At 43.0% G+C, this 25,401-nt stretch overlaps 1 protein-coding gene and 1 long non-coding RNA gene across 2 annotated transcripts in view; one reads left to right on the forward strand and one right to left on the reverse strand.

The window, feature by feature from the left end:
- The window catches only part of LOC311516732, a 39,838-nt gene extending 31,928 nt beyond the window's left edge, over window positions 1-7,910 (reverse strand). The window contains exons 1-2 of the long non-coding RNA XR_014710499.1: window positions 7,739-7,910; window positions 2,911-3,020 (exon numbers count right to left, since the gene is read on the reverse strand). This is a non-coding gene — a long non-coding RNA (uncharacterized lncRNA). The remainder of the gene's footprint in view (window positions 1-2,910; window positions 3,021-7,738) is intronic.
- Window positions 7,911-8,095: 185 nt separating this feature from the next.
- The window catches only part of MYO10 (myosin X), a 267,365-nt gene continuing 250,059 nt past the window's right edge, over window positions 8,096-25,401 (forward strand). The window contains exon 1 of the mRNA XM_084618423.1: window positions 8,096-8,601. Within this exon, the coding sequence (XP_084474549.1) occupies window positions 8,581-8,601 (21 nt within the window). The 5' untranslated portion in view covers window positions 8,096-8,580. The remainder of the gene's footprint in view (window positions 8,602-25,401) is intronic.

The raw sequence follows: 25,401 nt of genomic DNA on the forward strand, positions 1-25,401 counted from the left end.
AAATGTCGGAATTAAGGTTGCCTATGCAACATTAATTTGACCCTCTTGTGTGTTGCTTTATGGTACAGTCTTTAATGACAAGATCACACACTATTTTTTCCATAGGACTCTGCTTCAGTCGTGCATTAGTTTGAGGGTCAATCAAAGTCAATATGTAATTACTAGCTTTCTCCCTCTAGTAAAAACCTTGCATGTTTATTCATGGGCCAAAACAGGATGATATTGCTACTCAAAACATAAAAAGAGGACGCTTTCCAAAATTCAGGTGCCCCCCCCCCCCAAAATGCAAGACAGTTGTCATATTAGCACTGTTCCATAGTCCCTTCCCTTTACTTATCTCAGTTCATCCTTCCTGTCAGTCATGCTAACTACTTATGAAAAGTCAAATATTTTACAAATATTCATAACACGTGCATGGTTAAACAGAGTACTAATTTTCTGTGTGGCAGATCCTCAGCTGGTATACACTGTCATAGCTCTAGAAGTCAATGGTACTTGAATGGTAATGGTTTCTTGCAACTTACTAACCGTTTATACATATGCTACTTTTATTGGAATGATGAAAATCTTTCACTTAACTTTTCATCTTTAGGAATTTAAATTATTTTGCTTTTAAAATTATAAATTGCATTTAACAAATGTCTGTAAAAGCATGTATAAAAGTCAAGCACATGAATTAATTACCAGTTGCACATGGATCCAACGTCAAATAAGAGTCAATTAGAAATCTAAGGAATTTAATATATCCCCAGCCTGACTCAGCCCTCTTCAGATTAGAGCTTGTCTATGCAAAGATATATTCCATCATAGCTATGGTGGAATCATTATTCAGCTATAGTTATTTGGTATAAATCTCTGAGTAGAGACTCTATTCTGAAATAAAAGTGACTTTATTCCGGCATAACTTTTCTACTTTCTAAGAAGAGTAATTATTCTGGACTAAAATCACTTTAATTCCAAAATAGTGTCCATATGGGGACTTATACTGAATAACTGTAGTGGAATAATTACTCCACTATAGCTATGCCAGGAAACGTGTCTGTGTAGACGAGTCCTTACTTCTCCAGGTAAAGGCAAGTGTAAACAACCTTGTGCCTTGCAGCATGACCTGAAGATCGACAGATTTGGGCCAGCTGGGGAGAAAATTCCAGACTTGAGGGGCCAATTCAAACTCCCTACCACCAATTCCTAGACACTTCAAAGGTGGAGGCTTTTAGCTAAGGAACCTTGGCAGATCTCACCTGCTGGAAGAAGAGATCACCTCTCAATGTAAACTCTAAGATGGCCAAGCCCCAAATCCTTCTGGACATTACAGGTTAATACTAACACCTTGGATTGTACCTGGAAATGGGTTGGAAGCTAGTTTGGACTATGGAACAGAGGTATTATGTTGTCCCCATGAGAAGAATTACTAAATAAACCAGGGACCCCAATCTGCACTAGCTAAAGTGAATGAGTGGTTTTCAGATGTAGCCTCATGTAGAAAGCATTGTTTTATTCCAAGCTGGATGTGAAAAAAACAAGGTTCCTGGTGTGTGAGATTCACAGCAAAAATGAAGTTACTCTTTGCCAACCACAGATGAAAATACACTCTGGGCTACAGCTGCAACTTGACTATCTACGGACTCAAAACATCTAGCTAGAAGCCGAACTTTATTTTGCGGCCTTGGTCACCTGACCTAGATCAAGGTTCCAAGGTAATTTGCACTATCATATGACAGGGATCAGCATCTATTGACTCTAATGGCTTATGTTATAATGGTCAAGGGGAGCAATCAGGTAAAGACATCATAACAATTCTTATTGCTGGACTGAGGTCTTCAGAGATCTATCCCCAAACAACAGCCAGATAACACAGTGATTCAAAAGATTTGCTGCTTATGTCCCAAGTTTGAATACATGCAGGCAACAGCCAGTTTCAGAAATAGTCACAGGAGCTGGAATGGCTAGTGGAGAAAAATGCACTGAGTGGCAGAAGTAGAGAAGGAACAGTACTGCTATTCACATGGTGATGTCATAGGGTTGGGTGCTGCATCCCAGATTATTCTTCTTTCCTGTCCTTCTCTACTGTGATCATTGCTTGTACCAGATCACTGTCTTTTGTCTGTCCTGCTCTTCATGCAGCTATGCGCTTTTGCCTACCCTTTAACAAACAGCTCTTTCGGTATGGTACTGCAGCCAGAGGCTCTTTTATTTGAAAATGTGTATTTCATGGGAGCATACAACACAGAGACATTTTCCCCTGCTGTATTCTGTGTTCCTAAGGCTATTGCTTCTGGTGCTGTGTTCTGTGCTACAGGAATGCAGCCATTCCCTTCATCCTTTTTATGAGCTGGGGGAGCATAGCTATTAGAAGGGGATTAGTACCTCTTTTCTCACCCTTATCAAGAGTTTATCCTTTTTTCTGTACCTTCAACAGAGAAGAAGATCAAGCCCAGCCTGTTTTCAAACACAACTTTATGTAAAGGTTTCAGAGTAACAGCCGTGTTAGTCTGTATTCACAAAAAGAACTTTATGTAAACTAAACAGTGTATGCAGCTATTAATGTAAATGACTCCATCGCCTCAGCTGTAGGATTTTTTTTTTTACGTCTGATCCTACCTTTCAGCTGTATCTCCCATTGCTTTACCTCTCTTATTTTAGATTTAAATCTACTTTTGTCTATGTCACACCTGCTGGAATTTCACTTTTTATTTCTACGTATTATAACACCTAAAATGTGAAACTTCAAAGAAGATGAAAGGTAACTTTACACATTTGTGTTGAAGAAAAGATCCCATGTTATTTACAGTTTGTATAGCAGTGTTTGTTGTGTACCTTACATCTGAGTCTGTCATACCTTCAAAAGGCCAGTGTTGTTGGGTGGTGTTATGCTACTGATTTCCAAGGATACTGTCCTGTATTACTCACCTACGCAAAACTCCCAAAGAAGCCAATGGGGTTCTGGGTATGACAGGAATGCAGGACCAAACACTACATTTTCTTTATCTGTTGTTGTAACTCTTTTAGTGCAGTTCTTCCTGAAATATAAATGTAGCAGGTCACACCTTTCTAGCCATATACTTAGAGGGCCCGACTCTCCCTGGCCTTGCACCTTGTGTAGTGATTTGACAGCCTAAGGCAGGTGTAAAATGATACTAAAGCAAAATGAAAAGGAGTACTTGTGGCACCTTAGAGACTAACCAATTTATTTGAGCATAAGCTTTCGTGATCTACAGCTCATTTCATCGGATGCATTCAGTAGAAAATACAGTGAGATTTATATACACACAGAACGTGAAAAAATGGGTGTTTACCACTACAAAAGGTTTTCTCTCCCTCCACCTCACTCTCCTGTTGGTAATGGCTCTATCAATCTGTTTCTTCACTTCCGCAGGTGGGTATTGTAGTTGTAAGAATGCTTACAGATAGAGATCTTGTAGGTGTTTGTCTCTGTCTGAGGGGTTGGAGCAAATGCAGTTATATCGCAGAGCTTGGCTGTAGACAATGGATCGGGTGGTGTGGTCAGGGTGAAAGCTGGAGGCATGTAGGTAGGAATAGCGGTCAGTAGGTTTCCGGTATAGCGTGGTGTTTATGTGACCATCGTTTATTAGCACTGTCGTGTCCAGGAAGTGGATCTCTTGTGTGGACTGGACCAGGCTGAGGTTGATGGTGGGATGGAAATTGTTGAAATCATGGTGGAATTCCTCAAGGGCTTCTTTTCCATGGGTCCAGATGATGAAGATGTCATCAATATAGTACAACTAGAGTAGGGGCGTTAGGGGACGAGAGCTGAGGAAGCGTTGTTCTAAGTCAGCCATAAAAATGTTGGCATACTGTGGGGCCATGCGGGTACCCATAGCAGTGCCGGTGATTTGAAGGTATACATTGTCCCCAAATGTAAAATAGTTATGGGTAAGGACAAAGTCACAAAGTTCAGCCACCAGGTTAGCTGTGACATTATCGGGGATAGTGTTCTTGATGGCTTGTAGTCCACCTTTTTGTGGAATGTTGGTGCAGAGGGCTTCTACATCCATAGTGACCAGGATGGTGTTATCAGGAAGATCACCGATGGATTGTAGTTTCCTCAGGAAGTCAGTGGTGTCTCAAAGGTAGCTGGGAGTGCTGGTAGTGTAGGGCCTGAGGAGGGAGTCTACATAGCCAGACAATCCTGCTGTCAGGGTGCCAATGCCTGAGATGATGGGGCGCCCAGGATTTCCAGGTTTATGGATCTTGGGTAGTAGATAGAATATCCCAGGTCGGGGTTCCAGGGGTGTGTCTGTGCGGATTTGATCTTGTGCTTTTTCAGGGAGTTTCTTGAGCAAATGCTGTAGTTTCTTTTGGTAACTCTCAGTGGGATCAGAGGGTAATGGCTTGTAGAAAATGGTTTTGGAGAGCTGCCGAGCAGCCTCTTGTTCATATTCCGACCTATTCATGATGACGACAGCACCTCCTTTGTCAGCCTTTTTGATTATGATGTCAGAGTTGTTTCTGAGGCTGTGAATGGCATTGTGTTCTGCACGGCTGAGGTTGTGGGGCAAGTGATGCTGCTTTTCCACAATTTCAGCCCGTGCACGTCGGCGGAAGCACTCTATGTAGAAGTCCAGTCTACTGTCTCGACCTTCAGGAGGAGTCCACCTAGAATCCTTCTTTTTGTAGTGTTGGTAGGGAGGTCTCTCTGGATTAGTATGTTGTTCAGAGGTGTGTTGGAAATATTCCTTGAGTCGGAGATGTCGAAAATAGGATTCTAGGTCACCACAGAACTGTATCATGTTCGTGGGGGTGGAGGGGCAGAAGGAGAGGCCCCAAGATAGGACAACTGCTTCTGCTGGGCTAAGAGTATAGTTGGATAGGTTAACAATATTGCTGGGTGGGTTGAGGGAACCATTGCTGTGGCCCCTTGTGGCATGTAGTAGTTTAGAAAATTTAGTGTCCTTTTTCTTTTGTAGAGAAGCAAAGTGTGTGTTGTAAATGGCTTGTCTAGTTTTAGTAAAGTCCAGCCACGAGGAAGTTTGTGTGGAAGGTTGTTTCTTTATGAGAGTATCCATTTTTGAGAGCTCATTCTTTATCTTTCCCTGTTTGCTGTAATGGCTAATCTGGTGGCTGAACTTTGTGACTTTGTCCTTACCCATAACTATTTTACATTTGGGGACAATGTATACCTTCAAATCACCGGCACTGCTATGGGTACCCGCATGGCCCCACAGTATGCCAACATTTTTATGGCTGACTTAGAACAACGCTTCCTCAGCTCTCGTCCCCTAACGCCCCTACTCTACTTGCGCTATATTGATGACATCTTCATCATCTGGACCCATGGAAAAGAAGCCCTTGAGGAATTCCACCATGATTTCAACAATTTCCATCCCACCATCAACCTCAGCCTGGTCCAGTCCACACAAGAGATCCACTTCCTGGACACGACAGTGCTAATAAACGATGGTCACATAAACACCACGCTATACCGGAAACCTACTGACCGCTATTCCTACCTACATGCCTCCAGCTTTCACCCTGACCACACCACCCGATCCATTGTCTACAGCCAAGCTCTGCGATATAACTGCATTTGCTCCAACCCCTCAGACAGAGACAAACACCTACAAGATCTCTATCAAGCATTCTTACAACTACAATACCCACCTGCGGAAGTGAAGAAACAGATTGATAGAGCCAGAAGAGTTCCCAGAAGTCACCTACTACAGGACAGGCCCAACAAAGAAAATAACAGAACGCCACTAGCCGTCACCTTCAGCCCCCAACTGAAACCCCTCCAACGCATTATTAAGGACCTACAACCTATCCTGAAGAATGACCCAACACTCTCACAAATCTTGGGAGACAGGCCAGTCCTTGCCTAGAGAGAGCCCCCCAACCTGAAGCAAATACTCACCAGTAACCACATACCACACAACAGAACCACTAACCCAGGAACCTATCCTTGCAACAAAGCCTGTTGCCAACTGTGCCCACCTATCTATTCAGGGAAACCATCACAGGGCCTAATAACATCAGCCACACTATCAGAGGCTTGTTCACCTACATATCCACCAATGTGATATATGCCATCATGTGCCAGCAATGCCCCTCTGCCATGTACATTAGTCAAACTGGACAGTCTCTATGTAAAAGAATAATTGGAAACGAATCAAATGTCAAGAATTATAACATTCATAAACCAGCTGGAGAACACTTCAATCTCTCTGGTCACACGATTATAGACATGAAAGTTGCAATATTACAACAAAAAAACTTCAAAACCAGACTCCAGCGAGAGACTGTTGAATTGGAATTCATTTGCAAATTGGATATAATTAACTTAGGTTACCTTGCATAATGACTCAGCCACTCCCAGTCTCTATTCAAGCCTATTTCCCCTTGTTTTTTCCAGCCCCCCCCCCCCCAAAGACGTTCTTGTTAAACCCTGGATTTGTGCTGGAAGTGGCCCACCTTGATTATCATACACATTGTAAGGAGAGCGATCACTTTAGATAAGCTATTACCAACAGGAGAGTGGGGTGGGGGGAGAGAGAACTTTTTGTAGTGGTGAACACCCATTTTTTCATGCTTTGTGTGTATAAAAAGATCTTCTATACTTTCCACAGTATGCATCCGATGAAGTGAGCTGTAGATCACGAAAGCCTATGTTCAAATAAATTAGTTAGTCTCTAAGGTGCCACAAGTACTCCTTTTCTTTTTGTGAACACAGCTGTCTCTCTGAAACCTGTCATAAAGCAAAATGGTGGCATTCTACATTTGCTGTGTACAGATGTAAAAATGGCTGTACAAGATGCAGGAGAATTAAGCCTAGAATGCTCTAAAATGATGGACTCCCACACAGAAGTAAGACTATTTTGATGTGTATTAATGAGAACTATGCCTGTAAAATACTGAATACTACACTATATTTTTTATAAGGGCAGAGGATGGGTCCTGATGAAGTAGATGGTACCTACAAAATTCCTACAGATTTTAATGAGTTTGTTGTGTGCAAAAAGACTGAAGGATGTATATCCTTTAAAACAGGTGTAAACAGTGATCTCCTAGTACCTTTGTTTGACAATGCTTCACATAGCTTTGCATTTCAAAGTAAACAGAACCTTTTGCACTAGGAACTAGGGGAGTAAGCAGGGCCTACTCTTTGTATCTTAAGTGTCTGTGTTTGTTTGCATTTGTGTTTACATTTTAAAAAGGCTTTTTTATGCCCCAGCGTGGGATTTTAAGTAAAGTGTCTTTTCATGGCAATTGAACTTCTGCTTGATAGGAACACAGGCAAGAGACCAAATATATATATTTTATTTTTGCCTCATCTATGGCTCATCGAAGCAAAAAAATAGAAATAAAAACAATAATTTAAGAACACGCTTTTTGCTAGGAACACCACAAAATCCAGACAGGAGTGAATTTCCTTTATTGCATTATGAGGTGGGAAAGCGTATTAGACTCCACACAAGCTCCAGTAGCTCAAAGTAAGCTGCTTGGGCCAGAGACTAGCTTCAGTTCTGTGGCCTTGGCGGCACTAAACAGATTAATAAGCACCACCAAACAGTGGTGTTCCTCAGTCGTTTACTGTACACGGCTCCACACAGCGTGCTAGACTCTTGCGTCTCTCACGGGCTTCTTTAGTTTGCGGCTGCCGCAGGGAGCCACCGATGGGGGTGCAAATGAAGCGAGATCAGGTCTTCGCAACCACGCTGTTGCAGAGCAAAGAAGTGACACCCCCCTCCCCCCAACCCAGTGCCTGTGTTTCCCCACACACCTCTGAAGCCTCCTTCCCTTCTCCTCTTCAGGAGACCGCGCGGCTTAGGGAACGAAATTGCAGGACAGTGGGAGGCTCCACGCGCGGCTCCTTCTCCCCGAATAAACATCCGCAGCAGCGATCGCATCGGCCCCTTGTTGCGTGGGGGCCACCCCGCGGCTCCTAGGTGAGCCGGGTAGAGCGCGCGGCGGCCGCCCCAGCCCGCAGGCAGAGGAGGGCTCGCGCCGGCCGGGTCCGGATTCCAAAGAGGCGCTCGGCCGGGATTGGCTGCGCCGCTCCTGTGGGGGCGGGGACTCTGCCAATCCCGGGGGACCTTCCCGCGGGTGACCTGAGAGGGCCCTGCAGGCTGCGGCTCCGCGCAGCCGGAGCGTGTGACTCGCTCTCTCTGCAAGTCCTTGCAGGAGCTGCACACCCAGGACAGCTTGGGGCACTTACGCCGAGCAGACACGTGCTTCTCGGGGGCTGGATCCTCTCTCTCCTCCTCCTCCTCCTTTTTTTCCCTCTCTCTCTCTCTTTTTTTTTTTTTTACAAAGACATTTCAGCCCCCGCTCCAAGCGAAGGCAGCAATGTGCCACCCAGGTTTCTGGTGCAGCCACTTGCCACGGATCTGAGGACACCGGGGAGAGAACGAGACAAAGGAGCCTGACTGAATGAATGTGCTGCCGACTTTGGGGGAAGAGGAAGGAGTCAAGAGAGGGGGCAAAAGTGATGGCAGCGATGGAAGGGGTGTGAAAACTGAAATACCTCAGTCTTCCTGGGAGTGATCGCCCTGGCCGCACATGGTTTGCTGCTCAGCCCTTTTGCTAGACTGACTTCCTCAAGTTGGATTCTCCACTTTAACAATGGATAACTTCTTCACTGAGGTGAGTACGGGGGGGCTGAATGAGGGAGGGGGCAGTTCTCTGCTGCAGTGATCAGCTCTTGCTAAACACCAGATTTATGAGATCTATTCCCCCCCTTCCTCCCCATCTGGATTGCTTTGTTACAGGAGCCCCCGCATCACAAATAAAGGGGGGGGGCAAGCTTTTCTTCCAGTTACTAGCCCTCTGGCTGGAAGTTTTCTGCTTTTAGCGTGGTTTAAACACATTATTTTTGCAGCTCTGTCAGGGTGTGAGGGTTTGGAGATTACCAAAAGAAAGTGAGATATATATTTTACATAGATCATTGAAACTCCTGTGGCAAAAAATATCCTTTAATGACAAGAGGGAGATACTTTTAAAAGTCTGAGTCTTGGCAGGTCTTCAGTGCGATTGCCTCTTTCTCCACGTTGTACTGTAGGTGAGTTTCCTTTTGTGTAGACTGCTGTCTGTGTGGCACACGCTCTGTGTACTCTGTATTAGGTCAGCAAATTATGAGGCTTTTGGCCCATTGACTGCATCTGTGAGCTAAATGCTAGAAGAAAAGTGCCGGCTTTGCAAGATCACCCTTGTGCAGAAAGCCCACTAAAACTTTAAACAAGGACATGGTTAAATGCCTGGTTTCTCACGAAGAAGTCTGGTATTTCCTTTCAAAAACTTGTTGGCTTCCTGTGAGAGGGGTACACTAGTGACTGCAGGGGTTCGTGCACTTCACTGCCAGAACAGAAGAAGAGAGGGGCAAGGGGAAAAGAAAAGGATTTATTCCACTTCTGTTTCCCCCGCTGACCAAGTCATAACATTGGCCAGACATTGCTTTTTTGTAGTTTGGGATAATTGCAAACGATGCAGTTTTAAGATTGTCACTTGTAATCCTGAGTTAGGTCAGTTCATGGTTGACATTACTTATGCTCTGACTAAAGTTAATTGAAGAACACTTTAAAAAAGTATAATAAACATTTTTGGGGGACTTTGATAGCCTGATTCACAGAAGTGCTGAGAACTCACAGCTGTACTGAAGTCAATGGGACTTGTGGATGCTGTGCACCTTTTGAAAATTTAGATCTAATGTCCCAGTCCTGCATAGATTTACACACTTGCTCATCTGCACTGCGAGTAGTGCCATTCAAATCCCTGGGACTGCTCACTGCATAAAGTTAGGAACATGTGAAAGTCTTTACAGATTGGGGCCCAAGTGTGCTACTGATTGTCAACCATGATGTCTTCAGTTTCACATTCACCCATATTTAGAGGTGAAGTCGACATAGTTGGTGAGTTTGCTACTTGCAAAATAGCTTTGGTTGCTGTTCCCTTGGCTGACTCAACAGACTTCAGTATTCTTGTACAGTACTTCTGCACATAATTTTGTATTCAGAGAAGGTGGTGAGTGATAATTCTCCCAGCTTTTTCTTTTGTTAAACCTTGTGGTTTTAGCATACTAAGGGGGTACACACAAATATAGTGCTTTTGTACTGTTGACACAGAAAAATGAAATATATCTGAGGATAAGAAGCAATAAAAATGACACAGATTTGACCATCATAATGTCTTGTGGACACTGAGTAAATGCTGGTAATTAAAGTTTTGGATAACAGGACTTTCTCAATACAATACAAATTGAGGGACATGATCCTGTTTTGGATAACTGGGATAGTACTAATAGAGAACAAGGGTTTGTGTGGGTGTGTGATATATCAAAACAGGACCAGCTATCTGGAGGTCTGGTTTCTATTCCTACCCCAGCCACCAATTTACTGTGAGACCTCTGGGAAATCACTCTGCTTCTCTGTGGCTTAGCTTCCCTCCTTCATAAAAGGGCTAATCATTTCCTACCTTGCAGAGGTGTTTGATGTCTATAATGCATTGTGACCCCAGAAGGAAGATGCTAGAGACGCAGGAAGTAGTATCACTGTGAATGATAAAACACAGTGTCTTCTCCTGAAGTGGAAGGGAAAAGCCAACAGCATGCATTTTACTATGGCTAAATGTAAATGTATACCTCCTGGGAACAAAGAGAGTAAGCCATACCTACAGGATGAAAGACTCGATTCTGGGAAGCAGATGGGGAAACAGAGTCACAGAGAAGTTGTCACTTACCTAAGGTTATGCAGGGAGTCTCTGACATTGCTGGAAATAGAAACTGAATCCTCGGCCTTGTCTACACTGTAAAGTTGTACTGCTTTAACTATACCAGTATATTTACATTTACTATACCAGTACAAAGAAAAGGAGTAGTTGTGGCACCTTAGAGACTAACCAATTTATTTGAGCATAAGCTTTCGTGAGCTACAGCTCATTATACTAAGTCATTATACTAAGTAAAACTATTTCCCCTTGTTTATTCCTCCCCCCCCCACTGTTCCTCCAACGTTCTTGTTAACTCCTGGAAATGTGCTGGAAATGGCCCACCTTGATTATCACTTCAAAAGGTTTTCTCTCTCCCCACCCCACTCTCCTGCTGGTAATAGCTCATCTTAAGTGATCACTCTCCTTACAATGTGTATTTTTTCATGTTCTCTGTGTATATAAATCTCCTCACTGTATTTTCCATTGTATGCATCCGATGAAGTGAGCTGTAGCTCACGAAAGCTTATGCTCAAATAAATTGGTTAGTCTCTAAGGTGCCACAAGTCCTCCTTTTCTTTTTGCGAATACAGACTAACACGGCTGCTACTCTTATACCAGTACAGTTAAAGCAGTACAACTCCTACTAGTGTGGATGTAGTTATATTGATGCTTTATTCTGGTATAGCTATTCCAGTAAAGGCAGTGGAATAACTATATTGGTATAAGCACATCTGCAGTAGGACTTATGCCGGTATAACTATTCCAGTTAAAAAAAAAAAAATCACACCGCTAACTGAAATAGTTATGCCAGTAAAGCTTCAGGTGTAGACTGGGCCTCTGTCTTCCAATACTGTGCTTCATCCACAAGACTATCCTGTACCCTCATGATATAGTGTCTTTCATGTTTTTGGTGCTGCTGGCATTCCCACACAAAAAAGAAAAGAAAATAGTTGATCTGTTTACCAGAATTGTAATTAGTCAGATAAAAGAAGGTTTTATCCAGCACTGCATACAAGACACCTTCATATGCAAGGCAACAAAAATTCTGTCATATGCCATAAGAGGGAAATTTGCAAGATTAACTTGCCAGAATTGTGAGTGGCAAATCCTAAAGTAATAGTATTTCTAAAGAGAATAGTCCCTCATCTTTCAAAAGCTTATTTTGCATTAAGAGCAAGTCTGTCTGTAACTTGTTTCCAAATTATCATAAAAAGTCACCAGCACTAACACAAAATACACTTGTTCATCCTACCATGATGATGAAGAAAAGAACTAATGGTATTTACTTGTCCATTAGCCAAAATTACTTGCCCCAGGCAACTGATTGAGTAAAATTTTGCCAGACTTCATTAGCATTTCAACATATATTTATGTTAATTTGTGGTTGCTAAATGTGCCTTTGATCTTTCCTAAGAGCTTTTTCAACATGTTGATATTACTTTAAAAGATCAGTAAACATAGCACCTTGGCTTTAATCTGTATCCAAAGTCTCACCCAAAAGTATAAACATTTTTCTTTCCTTGAACTGGTGAATATGTAGGTTATATATTGAGCTCAGTACATAGTAAAGTAGAAACACATTAAGGGTCTGATCCACTGAGGTCAGTGGAAGTCATTCGAATAAGCTATTAGTTGGCTAAACTTGATTGAAGCAAACATCCTGTAACTGATACCTTTGAGAATTTAATTATTTGTGTCCCATTATATTAATACCCCATTGTACCATGTGAAAGAAAGGAGCTGTGTAAGAAAAATGTGTATCCAGGTATCAGGCCTGATTCTGCTCTCTTTTAACAGCAGCATAGATCAAGAGCAATCCCACTGAAATCAATGGAGTTAAAAACTGGTATGAGAACAGAACATATATTACCTTATTTCTTTAAAAAAAAAAAAAAAATTACAGCGTACCTCCATGATGCCTGCAAATTACCAAAGAAGCCTCTGTTTGTGTTTTCAAATCATTGCAGGCTAGGTTATTCATAAAACTCTCCTTACTGCGGAGCTGTTGTAGTCTAGCAAACAGACACTATGGGAAAAACATACCCATTGTTGTCTGCGTGTATTCTTTTCATGAGTGCCTAGATAATGATGTATCAGAGGGGTAGCCGTGTTAGTCTGGATCTGTAAAAGTGGCAGAGTCTTTTCTGCTTTTAGATAATGATGGGTGCTAATTGTAACCAGCTCTTAATACATTTTGTTACTCCCTGGAGCGAACACATCCAGCAGTTTCCTAATTGTATTAATGCGTGTGTGCGTTACAGAAAAAAACACTCTTGTTGGCACTTGTCTGTTTTAAACAAGATCTGGAATCCTGACTGAGTGTTGGGAAGTTCATGGCACTCAGCTGACATACTCACTTCAAACTGGTTTCAGAGTAGCAGCTGTGTTAGTCTGATTTTTAGGAGTGAAAAACCTGAAGGCATTAAACTCACAATTGAGTTTCTGTTTCCTCACCACCTACCTTCGTTAGGCAGTGCTGTAACAAGAACTTGTGTCTGGCCTTCCACAGAAGCCTTTTCTTTTTTCCAGGGGTCTATAACTCAGCCGTTTAAAAATTGCTTCAGGGAGAAAACTAGTCTAGAAGGTCGCAGTGCAGGAACCCTTTTTTCCCCTCCCCCTTCTAAAGCCAGTTAAAGTTATACTTTAAATAGTTACTTTCTTAAAGTTCTGTAATTAAAAAGTGATTTTGATTTTAAAATACTTTTTCAGGCTGGGGTTAACCTGGATTAAGACCTTTGTTCATTTGAAAGAAATGGATTGGTTAGGTTATTAAGTTTCACTGACCATGTACATAATAGTATTTTAATATTCTTTTAAAAATTGTCTGTTAACATCCTAAGGATCTCTGATAAGCAAAGCCATCTTGTTTTTTCATTTTAATTCTTAATAGAGCCATTATGATCCATTGAATAAGACAGCCCAAATATTTCCCACATATATAGCCAACTGGCTCTAGAGGAGACATTCACATCTTTTAGCTGAGGTCTAAATCTTTGGATTTCAGTAGAAGTTCTGCCCAAATAAGGACAGTTGGCTGCGGGATATAATTGTGGCGAGGAAGGAACACAGGCAAATATTGTGTCTGCACACAGAAATGGAGGCACTGGGGGCAAATAGCACCATCTCTTTTGCCCCTGAAACTTGCAGGAGGCCACATCACATGTTTAGCTTCTGAAATTTTGGAGGCTGTGTAGCAGGGTAGGAGAGGATGAGGCCGGGAGAAAGTTGCCCTCCATAGCATTCATCCTCTTCAGACCCCATGAGGATGTTGCAATATAGAGCTTGTCAGTGCTGACCCAGTGCTCATTCATATCATGTAAGTCCCCTCTTGGGGCGCAGCTGAGGTTCCTGAGGGAGTGATGGCTGTCATGGGGGCCAAAAGTGCTCAGAGAATAGCCTTTCCTTTCTCATGGAAATTGCATGGGATTCCCTCAGGCTCACAAGAACTCTCTGTGGTCCTGCTGTTTCTTTGGTGGCCTTGTGTGGCCACATCCCCTTGAGTATTTGTGGGCTGGGGGGCAGAAAACACTGTGGCCTACACAGTCGAGATACTGATGAGTAGGAAAAACTTCACACGCATCAGGATATATTTTCCTGATTATGCCAAATGGTTCCAAACATAGCATGTTTCCTTGAAAGAAAAACAGAATGTGTTAACCAAAGTAGGCCCAATCCTGGAACCTGTCCACATAGCCATTGAGTTCAGTGGGACTTACAGATATAGAAAAGCTGCAAGATGGGATCCAATTGCTGATATACTGAAAACTCTTCAAAAAGATAAAAAGAACAGGAGTACTTGTGGCACCTTGGAGACTAACAAATTTATTAGAGCATAAGCTTTTGTGGGCTACAGCCCACTTCATCGGATGCATAGAATGGAACATATAGTAAGAAGATATGTATATATATACACATACAGAGAAGGTGGAAGTTACCATACAAACTGTAAGAGGTTAATTAATTAATTAAGATGAGCTGTTATCAGCAGGAGAAAAAAACTTTTGTAGTGATAATCAAGATGGCCCATTTAGACAGTTGACAAGAAGGTATTAGGATACGTAACATAGGGAAATAGATTCAATATCTGTAATGACCCAGCTACTCCCAGTCTCTATTCAAACCCAAGTTAATGGTATCTAGTTTGCATATTAATTCAAGCTCAGCAGTTTCTCCTTGGAGTCTGTTTTTGAAGCTTTTCTGTTGCAAAATTGCCACCCTTAAACCTTTTTCTGAGTGGCCAGAGAGGTTGAAGTGTTCTCCTACCAGTTTTTGAATGTTATGATTCCTGATGTCAGATTTGTGTCCATTTATTCTTTTGCGTAGAGACTGTCCGGTTTGGCCAATGTACATGGCAGAGGGGCATTGCTGGCACATGATGGCATATATCGCATTGGTAGATGTGCAGGTGAATGAGCCCCTTATGGCGTGGCTAATGTGATTAGGTCCTATGATGGAGTCACTTGAATAAATATGTGGACAGAATTGGCATTGGGCTTTGTTGCAAGGATAGGTTCCTGAGTTAGTGTATTTGTTGTGTGGTGTGTGGCTGCTGAAGAGTGTTTGCTTCAGGTTGGGGGGCTGTCTATAAGCAAGGAGTGGTCAGTCTCCCAAGATCTGTGAGAGTGAGGTTTTTCAGGATAGGTTGTAAATCTTTGATGATGCGCTGGAGAGGTTTTAGTTGGGGGCTGAAGGTGACGGCTAGTGGCGTTCTGTTATTTTCTTTGTTGGGCCTGTCCTGTAGTAGGTGACTTCGGGTACTCTTCTGGCTCTGTCAATCTGTTTTTTCACTTCAGCAGGTGGGTATTGTAGTTGTAAGAATGCTTGATAGAGATCTTGTAGGTGTTTGTCTCTGTCTGAGGGATTGGAGCAAATGCAGTTGTATCTTAGAGCTTGGCTGTAGACAATGGATCGGGTGGTGTGTCCTGGATGGAAGCTGGAGGCATGTAGGTAAGTATAGCAGTCAGTAGGTTTCTGGTATAGGGTGGTGTTTATGTGACCATGGCTTAATTAGCACAGTATGTTCAGGAAATGGACCGCTTGTGTGGATTGGTCTAGTCTGAGGTTGATGGTGGGATGGAAATTGTTGAAATCATGGTGGAATTCCTCAAGGGCTTCTTTTCCATGGGTCCAGATGATGAAGATGTCATCAATGTAGCACAAGTAGAGTAGGGGCGTGAGGGGACAAGAGCTAAGGAAGCTGTATGCAGTCCTACCTACACCCCTTTGCAGACTTCGGCACAGAGGATGGCCTAGGGAATAGAGGGGGAATCTCCTGGGTGGCACAGCATAGAATGAGTCTGTGTATTTAATTAAAAGTATTTTATGGTAGTTGACCTGTCCTTTTACACCAGAGGTGGGCAAACTACGGCCTGTGGGCCACATCTGGCCCGTGGGACCCTCCTGCCCGTCCCCTGAGCTTCTGGCCCGGGAGGCTTGCCCCCGGCCCCTCCCCCTCTGTCCTCCGTTCCCCGCAGCCTCAGCTCACTGTGCCACCGGCGCAATGCTCTGGGTGCGGGGGCTGCGAGCTCCTGGGACAGCGCAGCTGCAGAGCCCGGCTTGACCTGGTGCTCTGTGCTGAGTGGCATGGCTGTAGCGCTGTCAGCCACTGGTGCTCCAGGGAGCTGGGTGGGTTCGATAGAGGGCAGCGGAGTTCGAGGGTGTGGACAGGGGCCAGGGGTGTGGATAGGGGTTGGGGCGGTCAGAGGGTGGGGAACAGGGGGGTTGAATGGGGGCAGGGATCCCGGGAGGCAGTCAGACAGGAGAGGGGTTGGATGGGGCAGCTGGGGGCAGTCAGGGGTAGGGGTTCTGGGGGCATTCTGGGGACAGGGAGAAGGGGTGGTTGGATGGGGGAGTCCTGGGGGGGGGCAGTCAAGAATGAGAGGAGGGGTTGGATGGGGCGGTGGGGGCAGTCAGGGGCGGGAGGTCCAGGGGCAGTCGGGACAGGGAGCAAGGGGTGGTGGATGGGGCACGAGTCCCGGGGGAGGCCGTCAGAGGACAGGGAACAGGGAGGGTTGGATGGGGTAGGAGTTCCTAGGGGGCCATCAGGGGGCGAGAAGCGGGGGGGGGGTCAGATAGGGGTCGGGGCCGGGCCACACCTGGCTGTTTGGGGAGGCACAGCCTCCCCTAACTGGCCCTCCATACAATTTTGGAAACCCGATGTGGCCCTCAGGCCAAAAAGTTTACCCGCCCCTGTTTTACACCAATGGTTCCTAGCTCCATGATAGACCAGAGAAGTTGTTTCAGGATACTCAGGTCCGCCTCTGATTTAGCCACAAAGAAAAGGAGGATGGTCATGATTCCCCTGGATCTGTTTGTGGAATCTCTCCCCCCAGATTGAGAGCCCGTGCATTAGACCAAACGCCTGCATCTTACTTCTAATAAATAGTCTGTCTACTTGAACATTACCAAGATTATATTATAAATTGTTTAATAAATAGAATATTTTACATGCATGTGTAGATCAAATGCCTTTCATTCCAGATGATCACCCACCATTTCACTAACTATATATGCAACTAAAATGCAGCTATTACTAGGCAGGAGAGCAACTGGAGGTGAGATTGGAAGTTACAGCTGAAAATATAGCAAATACAACAGCTGTTTTTCTAAATGAAAGTGTCCTGCAAGTGAGCCAAGTATATTTGTTGCTTTTCCCATCCAGAAACAACCTGAAGGGCTGAAAAGATTTACTCTGGAGATATTAAGTGAGGTGCAACATGTACAAGAGGCCACCCTTATAAGGCTATTTATTTTTAAAAAGAAGCTAGTAATTTATCAAAATAAGTCAGCTGTATAGTTTATTGACCAGTGACGGATGGTTTATGATTATTTTATTATCCGTTGAAAATGTAATCCAGCACATCTGTTGGATTACGGAGTGAGAGTTTCAATGCCCATCTATGAGGGGCAAGAGAGCGCATAGGTCTTTTTTACTCTATACCATGCTAGTAGAAATCACGTGAAAACAATATGGTTTAATATATTTAGCTGACAGCCAAACCATGTGTGCAACAGCAATGTGTGTCACTGACAGATTCCATGGGCTTTCAGTGGATTTGCTGCTCCATTATGGCACAGATGATGGGGTGGGGCACCTCATCAATAATTACAATGTTAATTAGGTCAGTCCTTCAGTAGATTGTACTGTCATTGTAATATTCTTGCTGAATCCTAGGTTTATGCTTGGTGAAAGCCTATTAGTTTTTCATGACGCTCTTAAATTATTTAGCTTTAAAAGTTGTCTCCATGCAAACTGATACTTCTGGATCTCTGTATAAACTACTGTAGTTCCATGGAACAAACAAACAGTCCCAGTCCCTGGTGTCTGTGTTTGTATTTTAAATATGTGGCTAGGCAAATGTTAATATCATTGTATTAGAAACGAACATTCTGTATTTGTTCAAAAAAGAAAAGGAGTACTTGCGGCACCTTAGAGACTAACAAATTTATTTGAGCATAAGCTTTTGTGAGCTACAGCTCACTTCATCGGATGCATGTAGTGGAAAATACAATGGGGAGATTTTATATACACAGAGAACATGAAACAATGGGTGTTACCATATACACTGTAACGAGAGTGATCAGGTAAGGTGAGCTATTACCTGCAGGAGAGCAGGGGGTGGGGGGGGGATCAGTCTCTACGTAAAAGAATAAATGGACACAACTCAGACATCAAGAATTATAACATGCAAAAACCAGACGGAGAACACTTCAAGTCTCTTTGGCCACTCAATTACAGACCTAAAAGTGGCAATTCTTCAACAGAAAAACTTCAAAACCAGACTCCAACATTGGAATTAATTTGCAAACTGGATACAATTAACTTAGGCTTGAATAAAGACTGGGAGTGGATGGGTCATTACACAAAGTAAAACTATTTCCCCATGTTTATTTCCCCCCCCCCCCGTTCCTCACAAAGTAAAACTATTTCCCCATGTTTATTCCCCCCCCCACCCCCGTTCCTCACACGTTCTTGTCAACTGCTGGAAATGGCCCACCTTATCTCCCTCCCCCCCCCCCCCCGCTTGTAATAGCTCACCTTACCTGATCACTCTTGTTACGGTGTGTATGGTAACACCCATTGTTTCATGTTCTCTGTGTATATAAATCTCCCTACTGTATTTTCCACTGAATGCATCCGATGAAGTGAGCTGTAGCTCACAAAAGCTTATGCTCAAATAAATTTGTTCATCTCTAAGGTGCCACAAGTACTCCTGTTCTTTTTGCGGATACAGACTAACACAGCTGCTACTCTGAAACCTGTATTTGTTCAGCTTCTTTTTGCAGAACTCTGTAAGAAGGTTCCAGTGGCTGGGAACATTTCAGCAGATAAAACTGGCCACAAGGGCTGTACTATCCTCAGTGAATCATAGCTCCTGCTTGTGGTCTGAGCAGAGACATATTTCTGGGTGGAGTCATGGTTAAAGGGGCAGGAGATGAGGAAGTCTTTATGAATCAATAGACTGTTTGGGAAAAAAAATAATATCACCCTTCAACTACTAATTCTAGCCTATACTGCATATATACTTATAGTTTCTTGTGAAGTATTCAAGGCTTGTTGTCCCAGACAGATCACAATTTCAAATTCCAGGGAAAGGGTCATGGTTTGGGTGTTAAAATTCTGCTGATTTTCTTCTATTTCCTCATTACCCTGGATTTTGTCAGTGGAGAGGCAATAAACAGCAGGGTGGGTAGGCACAAAGACAACAGTTTCACTGAGCTCACATCCATTTATTTTTTGTTCTAATTCTGGCTGAGTGAAATGTAGTTAAGTTTTCAGAACAGAAAACTGTTTCTGTTTCATGAACAGAACAGGTAATCATCAAGTGATCCATCCCGTCGCCCATTCCAGCTTCTAGCAAACAGAGGCTAGGGACACCATCTCTGCTAATAGCCATTGAAACACCTGTCTTCCATGAATTTATCTACCGGTAGTTCTATTTTGAACCCTGTTAGTCTTGGCCTTCACAACATCCTCTGGCAAGGAGTTCCACAGGTTGACTGTGTTGTGTGGGAAAAAATAATAGGCAGCACGTTTAAAAAAAAGAAAAGGAATTAATTTCATTTGGTGACTCCTAGTTCTTGTGTTATGAGAAGGAGTAAATAACACTTCCTTATTTACTTTCTCCACACCAGTCATGATTTTATAGATCTCGATCATATTCCCCCTTAGTTGTCTCTTTTCCAAGGTGAAAAGTCCCAGTCTTATTAATCTCTCCTCATATGGCAGCCATTCCATACCCCTAATAATTTTTGTTGCCCTTTTCTGAACCTTTTCCAATTCCAATGTATCTTTTTTGGAGATGGAGACCACCAGATCTGTGCGCAGTATTCAAGATGTGGGCGTACCATGGATTTATATAGAGGCAATATGATATTTTCTGTCTTACTAACTATCCCTTTCTTAATGATTCCCAACACTCTGTTAGCTTTTTTGACTCCCGCTGCACATTGAGTGGATGTTTTCAGAGAACTATCCACAATGACTCCAAGATCTCTTTTTTGAGTGGTAACAGCTAATTTAGACCCCATCATTTTATATGTACAGTTGGGATTATGTTTTCCAGTGTGCATTACTTTGCATTTATCAACATGGAATGTCATCTGCCATTTTGTTGCCCAGTCACCCATTTTTGTGAGATCCTTTTGTAGCTCTTTGCAGTCTACTTGGGACTTAACTATCTTAAGTAGTTTTGTGTCATCTGCGAATTTTGCCACCTCACTGTTTAACCCTTTTTCCAGATCATTTATGAATATGTTGAATAGGACTGGTCCCAGTACAGACCCCTGGGGAACCCCACTATTTACCTTTCTCCATTGTGAAAACTGGCCATTTATTCCTACCCTTTGTTTCCTATCTTTTAACCAGTTACCAGTCCACGAGAGGACCTTCCCTCTTATCCCATGACAGCTTACTTTGCTTAAGAGCCTTTGGTGAGGGATCTTGTCAAAGGCTTTCTGAAAATCTAAGTACACTATATCCACTGGATCCCCCTTGTCCACATGCTTGTTGACCCCCTCAAAGAATTCTAGTAGATTGGTGAGGCATGATTAAAAACCTTCTTGACTTTTCCCCAATAAATTATGTTCATCTTGATGTCTGACAATTTTGTTCTTTACTATAGTTTCAGCCAGTTTGCCCAATACTGAAGTCAGGATTGCCCGTATCACCTCTGGAGCCCTTTTTAAAATTTGGCATCACATTAACTATCCTCCAGTCATTTGGTACAGAAGCTGACTTAAATGATAGGTTACAAACTACAGTTAAAAGAAAAGGAGTACTTGTGGCACCTTAGAGACTAACCAATTTATTTGAGCATGAGCTTTCGTGAGCTACAGCTCACTTCATTGGATGCATGTAGCTCACGAAAGCTCATGCTCAAATAAATTGGTTAGTCTCTAAGGTGCCACAAGTACTCCTTTTCTTTTTGCGAATACAGACTAACACGGCTGTTACTCTGAAACTACAGTTAGTCATTCTGCATTTTCACATTTGAGTTCCTTCAGAACTCTTGGGTAAATACCATCTGGTTCTGGTGACTTATCAATTTTTTTCTAAAACCTCCTCATCTGGGACAGTTCTTCAGATTTGTTACCTAAAAAGAATGGCTCAGGTTTGGGAAACTCCCTCACATTCTCAGCCATAAAGACCGAAGCAAAGAATTCATTTAGTTTCTCCTCTATGGCCGTATCGCTCTTGAGTTCTCTTTTAGCATCTTGATTGTCCGGTGGCCCCACTGGTTGTTTAGCAGGCTTCCTTTGGCTAGTTGTTCTTCAAGTTCCTTATTGGCCTTCCTCATTATATGGTTACACTTCATTTGCTAGAATTTATGCTCCTGTCAGGGTATACCCCCCAAAATCTGAACTCTGGGGTACAGATCTGGGGACCCACATGAAAGACCCCCTAAGCTTATCTTCTACCAGCTTAGGTTAAAACTCTTCCAAGGCACAGTCACCACCAAGTGATTTTCACAAATATTCAGGGAAGGGTCACTTGGAATCCCTATCCCCTCAAAATATCCCCGCAAGCCTCTTCACCCCCTTTCCTGGGGAAACTTGAGAATAAAATACCAACTAGTTGCTTTAGCAATGTGAGCACAGACCAATCCCTTGTCTAAGGTCTTTGGAATCCAAGGATTCTTTTAAAAAAAAAAAAAGTAAATTTTATTAAAAAAAGAAAGAAACACATCTGAAAACTCAGGCTTTAGGGATTAAACACCAAAAATAACTTTCTTGGGGTTCAGCTTAAAGGTTACAAGCAAAACAAAAGTACCGAGGGTTAGCACAGAGGAGTTCACAAACCAAAACCACCAAAAAGGTTCCTCATCACATCTGTCTTAACTTTTCCTGTGCTACTTACATATCTGGGGTTCCAAATGAGGAGTTTCTAGGTATGATGCTAATGATTTCCCGTACCTGGCTTAAAGCTTACTGCTTGTTGCTGCCTTCCCCTCTCTCCAGCCCGAGAGACAAAGACACACCCCGCCTCCCGCCCAGCCAGCAGTTTCTCCAATTTGAAAGGGTACAGTCTTCCTATTGGTTCCCCTGCTCAGGTGCCAACTTAGGTTAAGCTTCTCTGAACCCTTTACAGTTAAGGCAATTAGGGTACAGCTGCTAAGGAAGATACTGTAGCTACTGGCTGGGTGTCCATAAAAGGGAGCTACCCCCGCCCCCCTCATTTATCACAGCTCCTTTCTATTTTCCTCATGAGGATTGAACTTCCAGTTTTTAAAAGATGCCTTTTTGTCTCACTGCTTTTTTTACTTTGTTGTTTAGCCACGGTGGCACTTTTTTTGTTCTCTTACTATGTTTTTTAATTTGGGGTATACGGTATATTTAATTTTAGCCTCTATTATGGTGTCTAAAAAGATTCGATGCACCTAACAGGGATTTCACTTTTGGCACTGTATATTTTAATTTCTGTTTAACTAACTTCCTCATTTTTGTGGAGTCTCCCTTTCTGAAATTAAATGCTTCAGTGTTTGGCTGCTGTGGTGTTTTCTCCACCACAGGGATGTTAAATTTAATTATATTATATTATGGTCACTGTTACTAAGCAGTCCAGCTATAATCACCCTGAGCACTTCGCAGTTACTGTCACAATCCTGGTCAAGTGGTCGGTAATATATTCCTACTGCTATATTCTTATTATTCAAGCATGGAATTACTATCCATAGAGATTCTATAGTAGTTTGGTTCATTTACGATTTTTACTTCATTTGATTCTCCACTTTCTTTCACATACAGTACCACTCCCCAACCAGCACAACCTGTTCTGTCCTTCCAGTATATTTTGTACCCTGGTATTACTGTGTCCCATTGATTATTCTCATTCCACCAAGTTTCTGTGATGCCTATTTATATCAATATCCTCATTTAATACGAGGCACTCTAGTTCACCCATCTTATTATTTGGACGTCTCGCATTTGTGTATAAGCACTTTAAAAACTTGTCACTTTTAGCTGTCTGCCATTGCGTAATGTAATTGAATGGGACTCTTTTCATTTGACTGTTTCTCATCAGATCCTACCCGTATTTTATCATCGTCCATCTTCTCCTCCTAACTAGAACACAAGGAATCTCCATTAATAGATCCTTCCCTGAAGAAGTCTCTGTCCGAACCACATGCTTCTCTGCACCTGTCGGCTTCCCCCCAGCCCTGAGTTTAAAAACTGCTCTACGATCTTTTAAATTTTAAGTGCCAGCAATCTGGTTCCACTTTGGTTTAGGTGGATCCCATCTTTGCTGTTTAGGCTCCCCCTTTCCCAAAAGTTCCCCCAGTTCCTAATAAATCTAAACCTCTCCTCCATACACCATTATCTCATCCACACATTGAGACCCTGCATTTCTGCCTGTCTAGCTGGCCCTATGCATGGAACTGGCAGCATTTCAGAGAATGCTACCATGGAGGTCCTGGACTTCAATCTCTTAACCTAGTAGCCTAAATTTGGCCTTCAGGACCTCTCTCCTATCCTTCGCTATGTCATTGGTACCTACACGTGCCACGATCACTGGCTCCTCACCAGCAGTACACATAAGTCTATCTCGATGTCTCGAGAGATCCGCAACCTTCACACCAGGCAGGCAAGTCACCATGTGGTTCTCCTGGTCATCGCAAACCCAGCTATCTATGTTTCTAATGATCGAATCCCCCATAACTATTACCTGTCTCTTCCTAATGACTGGAGTTTCCTCCCCCTCTCAGTGCAAGAGGATACCATGACATCATCTGGACGGAGGGTCCCAACTATGGAATCGTTTCCCTCTGCTCCAATTGGATGTTCTCTTTCCCTGAGACTTTCATCCACCTCAACAGCACAGAAGCTGTCAGACCGGGGGTGGGACCGTTCTACTGTGTCCCGAAAAGTCTCATCTATGTATTTCTCTGTCTCCCTTAGCTCCTCCAGTTCAGCCACTCTAGTCTTCAAAGCCTGGACAGTCTCTGAGAGCCAGGAGCAAATTGCACCGAATGCACACATACATACACCACCTGCCCACAGTAATCATACCTGCTGCATTGGGTGCAGTAAACTGGATAGCCCCCACTCTGTTGCTGGACTTCTGCCTGCATTCCCTTTTTACTTCTGCAGTTCGTTCCTTTGTCGATGTTCTGTTTTTGTTAGGGGTGTTTTTGGCTTTAAATTTAAAGAATGTTAAGTGTATCTAGCCCCTCCTCATAATCCCCCTCTAAACTTTTTAAAGCCCATGTTTTCCTGAGTAGTCCCACCCCCTGGTTAAGGGTTGATGGGTACAAGTACAACTCGGTTTCAGACAACCCCTCCATTAAAACAGGTTTACAGCATTTTCATTATTGTAGAAAAGCTGCTAAATAACTTTGACACTCTGCAGTTTAAGGAGGTGACCTTTTGAAGTTTGGGAGTAAAATGAGAATTGATACTGTGATACAGAGCTAGAAGATAATTTAAGTACATCCATGCTAAGGGAAGTATTAAAATGCCGAGTTGTCTGTAGTATACCAAGGCATTATCCACGTTTTGGGAAGAGGGGGGACAAAACTTCTATCTAGTCTTCAGCATTTCTAAAGATACCATTTAAAAATAGCATAGAGACAGGATTAATTTTATTGGCTTCATCATAAATTCAAAAGTGCAGATTTTTAACAATGAGGGTAATTAACCATTGGAACAATTTACCAGACATTGTGGTGGATTCTCTGTCCATTTTAAAATCAAGATTGGTGTTTTTCTAAAAGATATGCACTAGTGGAAACAGGAATTAATTCAGGGAAATCCTATGACCAGTGTTATAAAAGAGGTCAGACAATTGTCCTTTCTGACATTATAATATATGAATCATTTGTATTCAGGACGAGTCTCTCAAAATTGGAGAAATATGGATTATTTATTGTTGTTATTTTGTCTAAGAGTAGTTACAATTGGGAAGGGTAGAATGAAGAAAGGAAAGAAAACAAGGTTGCCAATTAACATCAGCTTGGGCTTGAGTTGGTCTATGGTGTCTGTCTAGATAAGTGGTTCCCAAACTTGTTCTGCTGCTTGTGCAGAGAGAGCCCCTGGTGGGCCGGGCCGGTTTGTTTATCTGCCGCATCCTCAGGTTGGGCCGATCGCGGCTCCCACTGGCCGCGGTTCGCTGCTCTAGGCCAATGGGAGCTGCTGGAAGCTCAGGGGAGGGATAGCTCAGTGGTTTGAGCATTGGCCTGCTAAACTCAGGGTTGTGAGTTCAATCCTTGAGGGGGCCATTTAGGGATCTGGGGAAAAAATTGA

This window comes from Lepidochelys olivacea, assembly GCF_965140295.1.
Source record: "Lepidochelys olivacea isolate rLepOli2 genome assembly, chromosome: 2".
In the NCBI taxonomy this organism is placed as follows: Eukaryota; Metazoa; Chordata; order Testudines; family Cheloniidae; genus Lepidochelys; species Lepidochelys olivacea.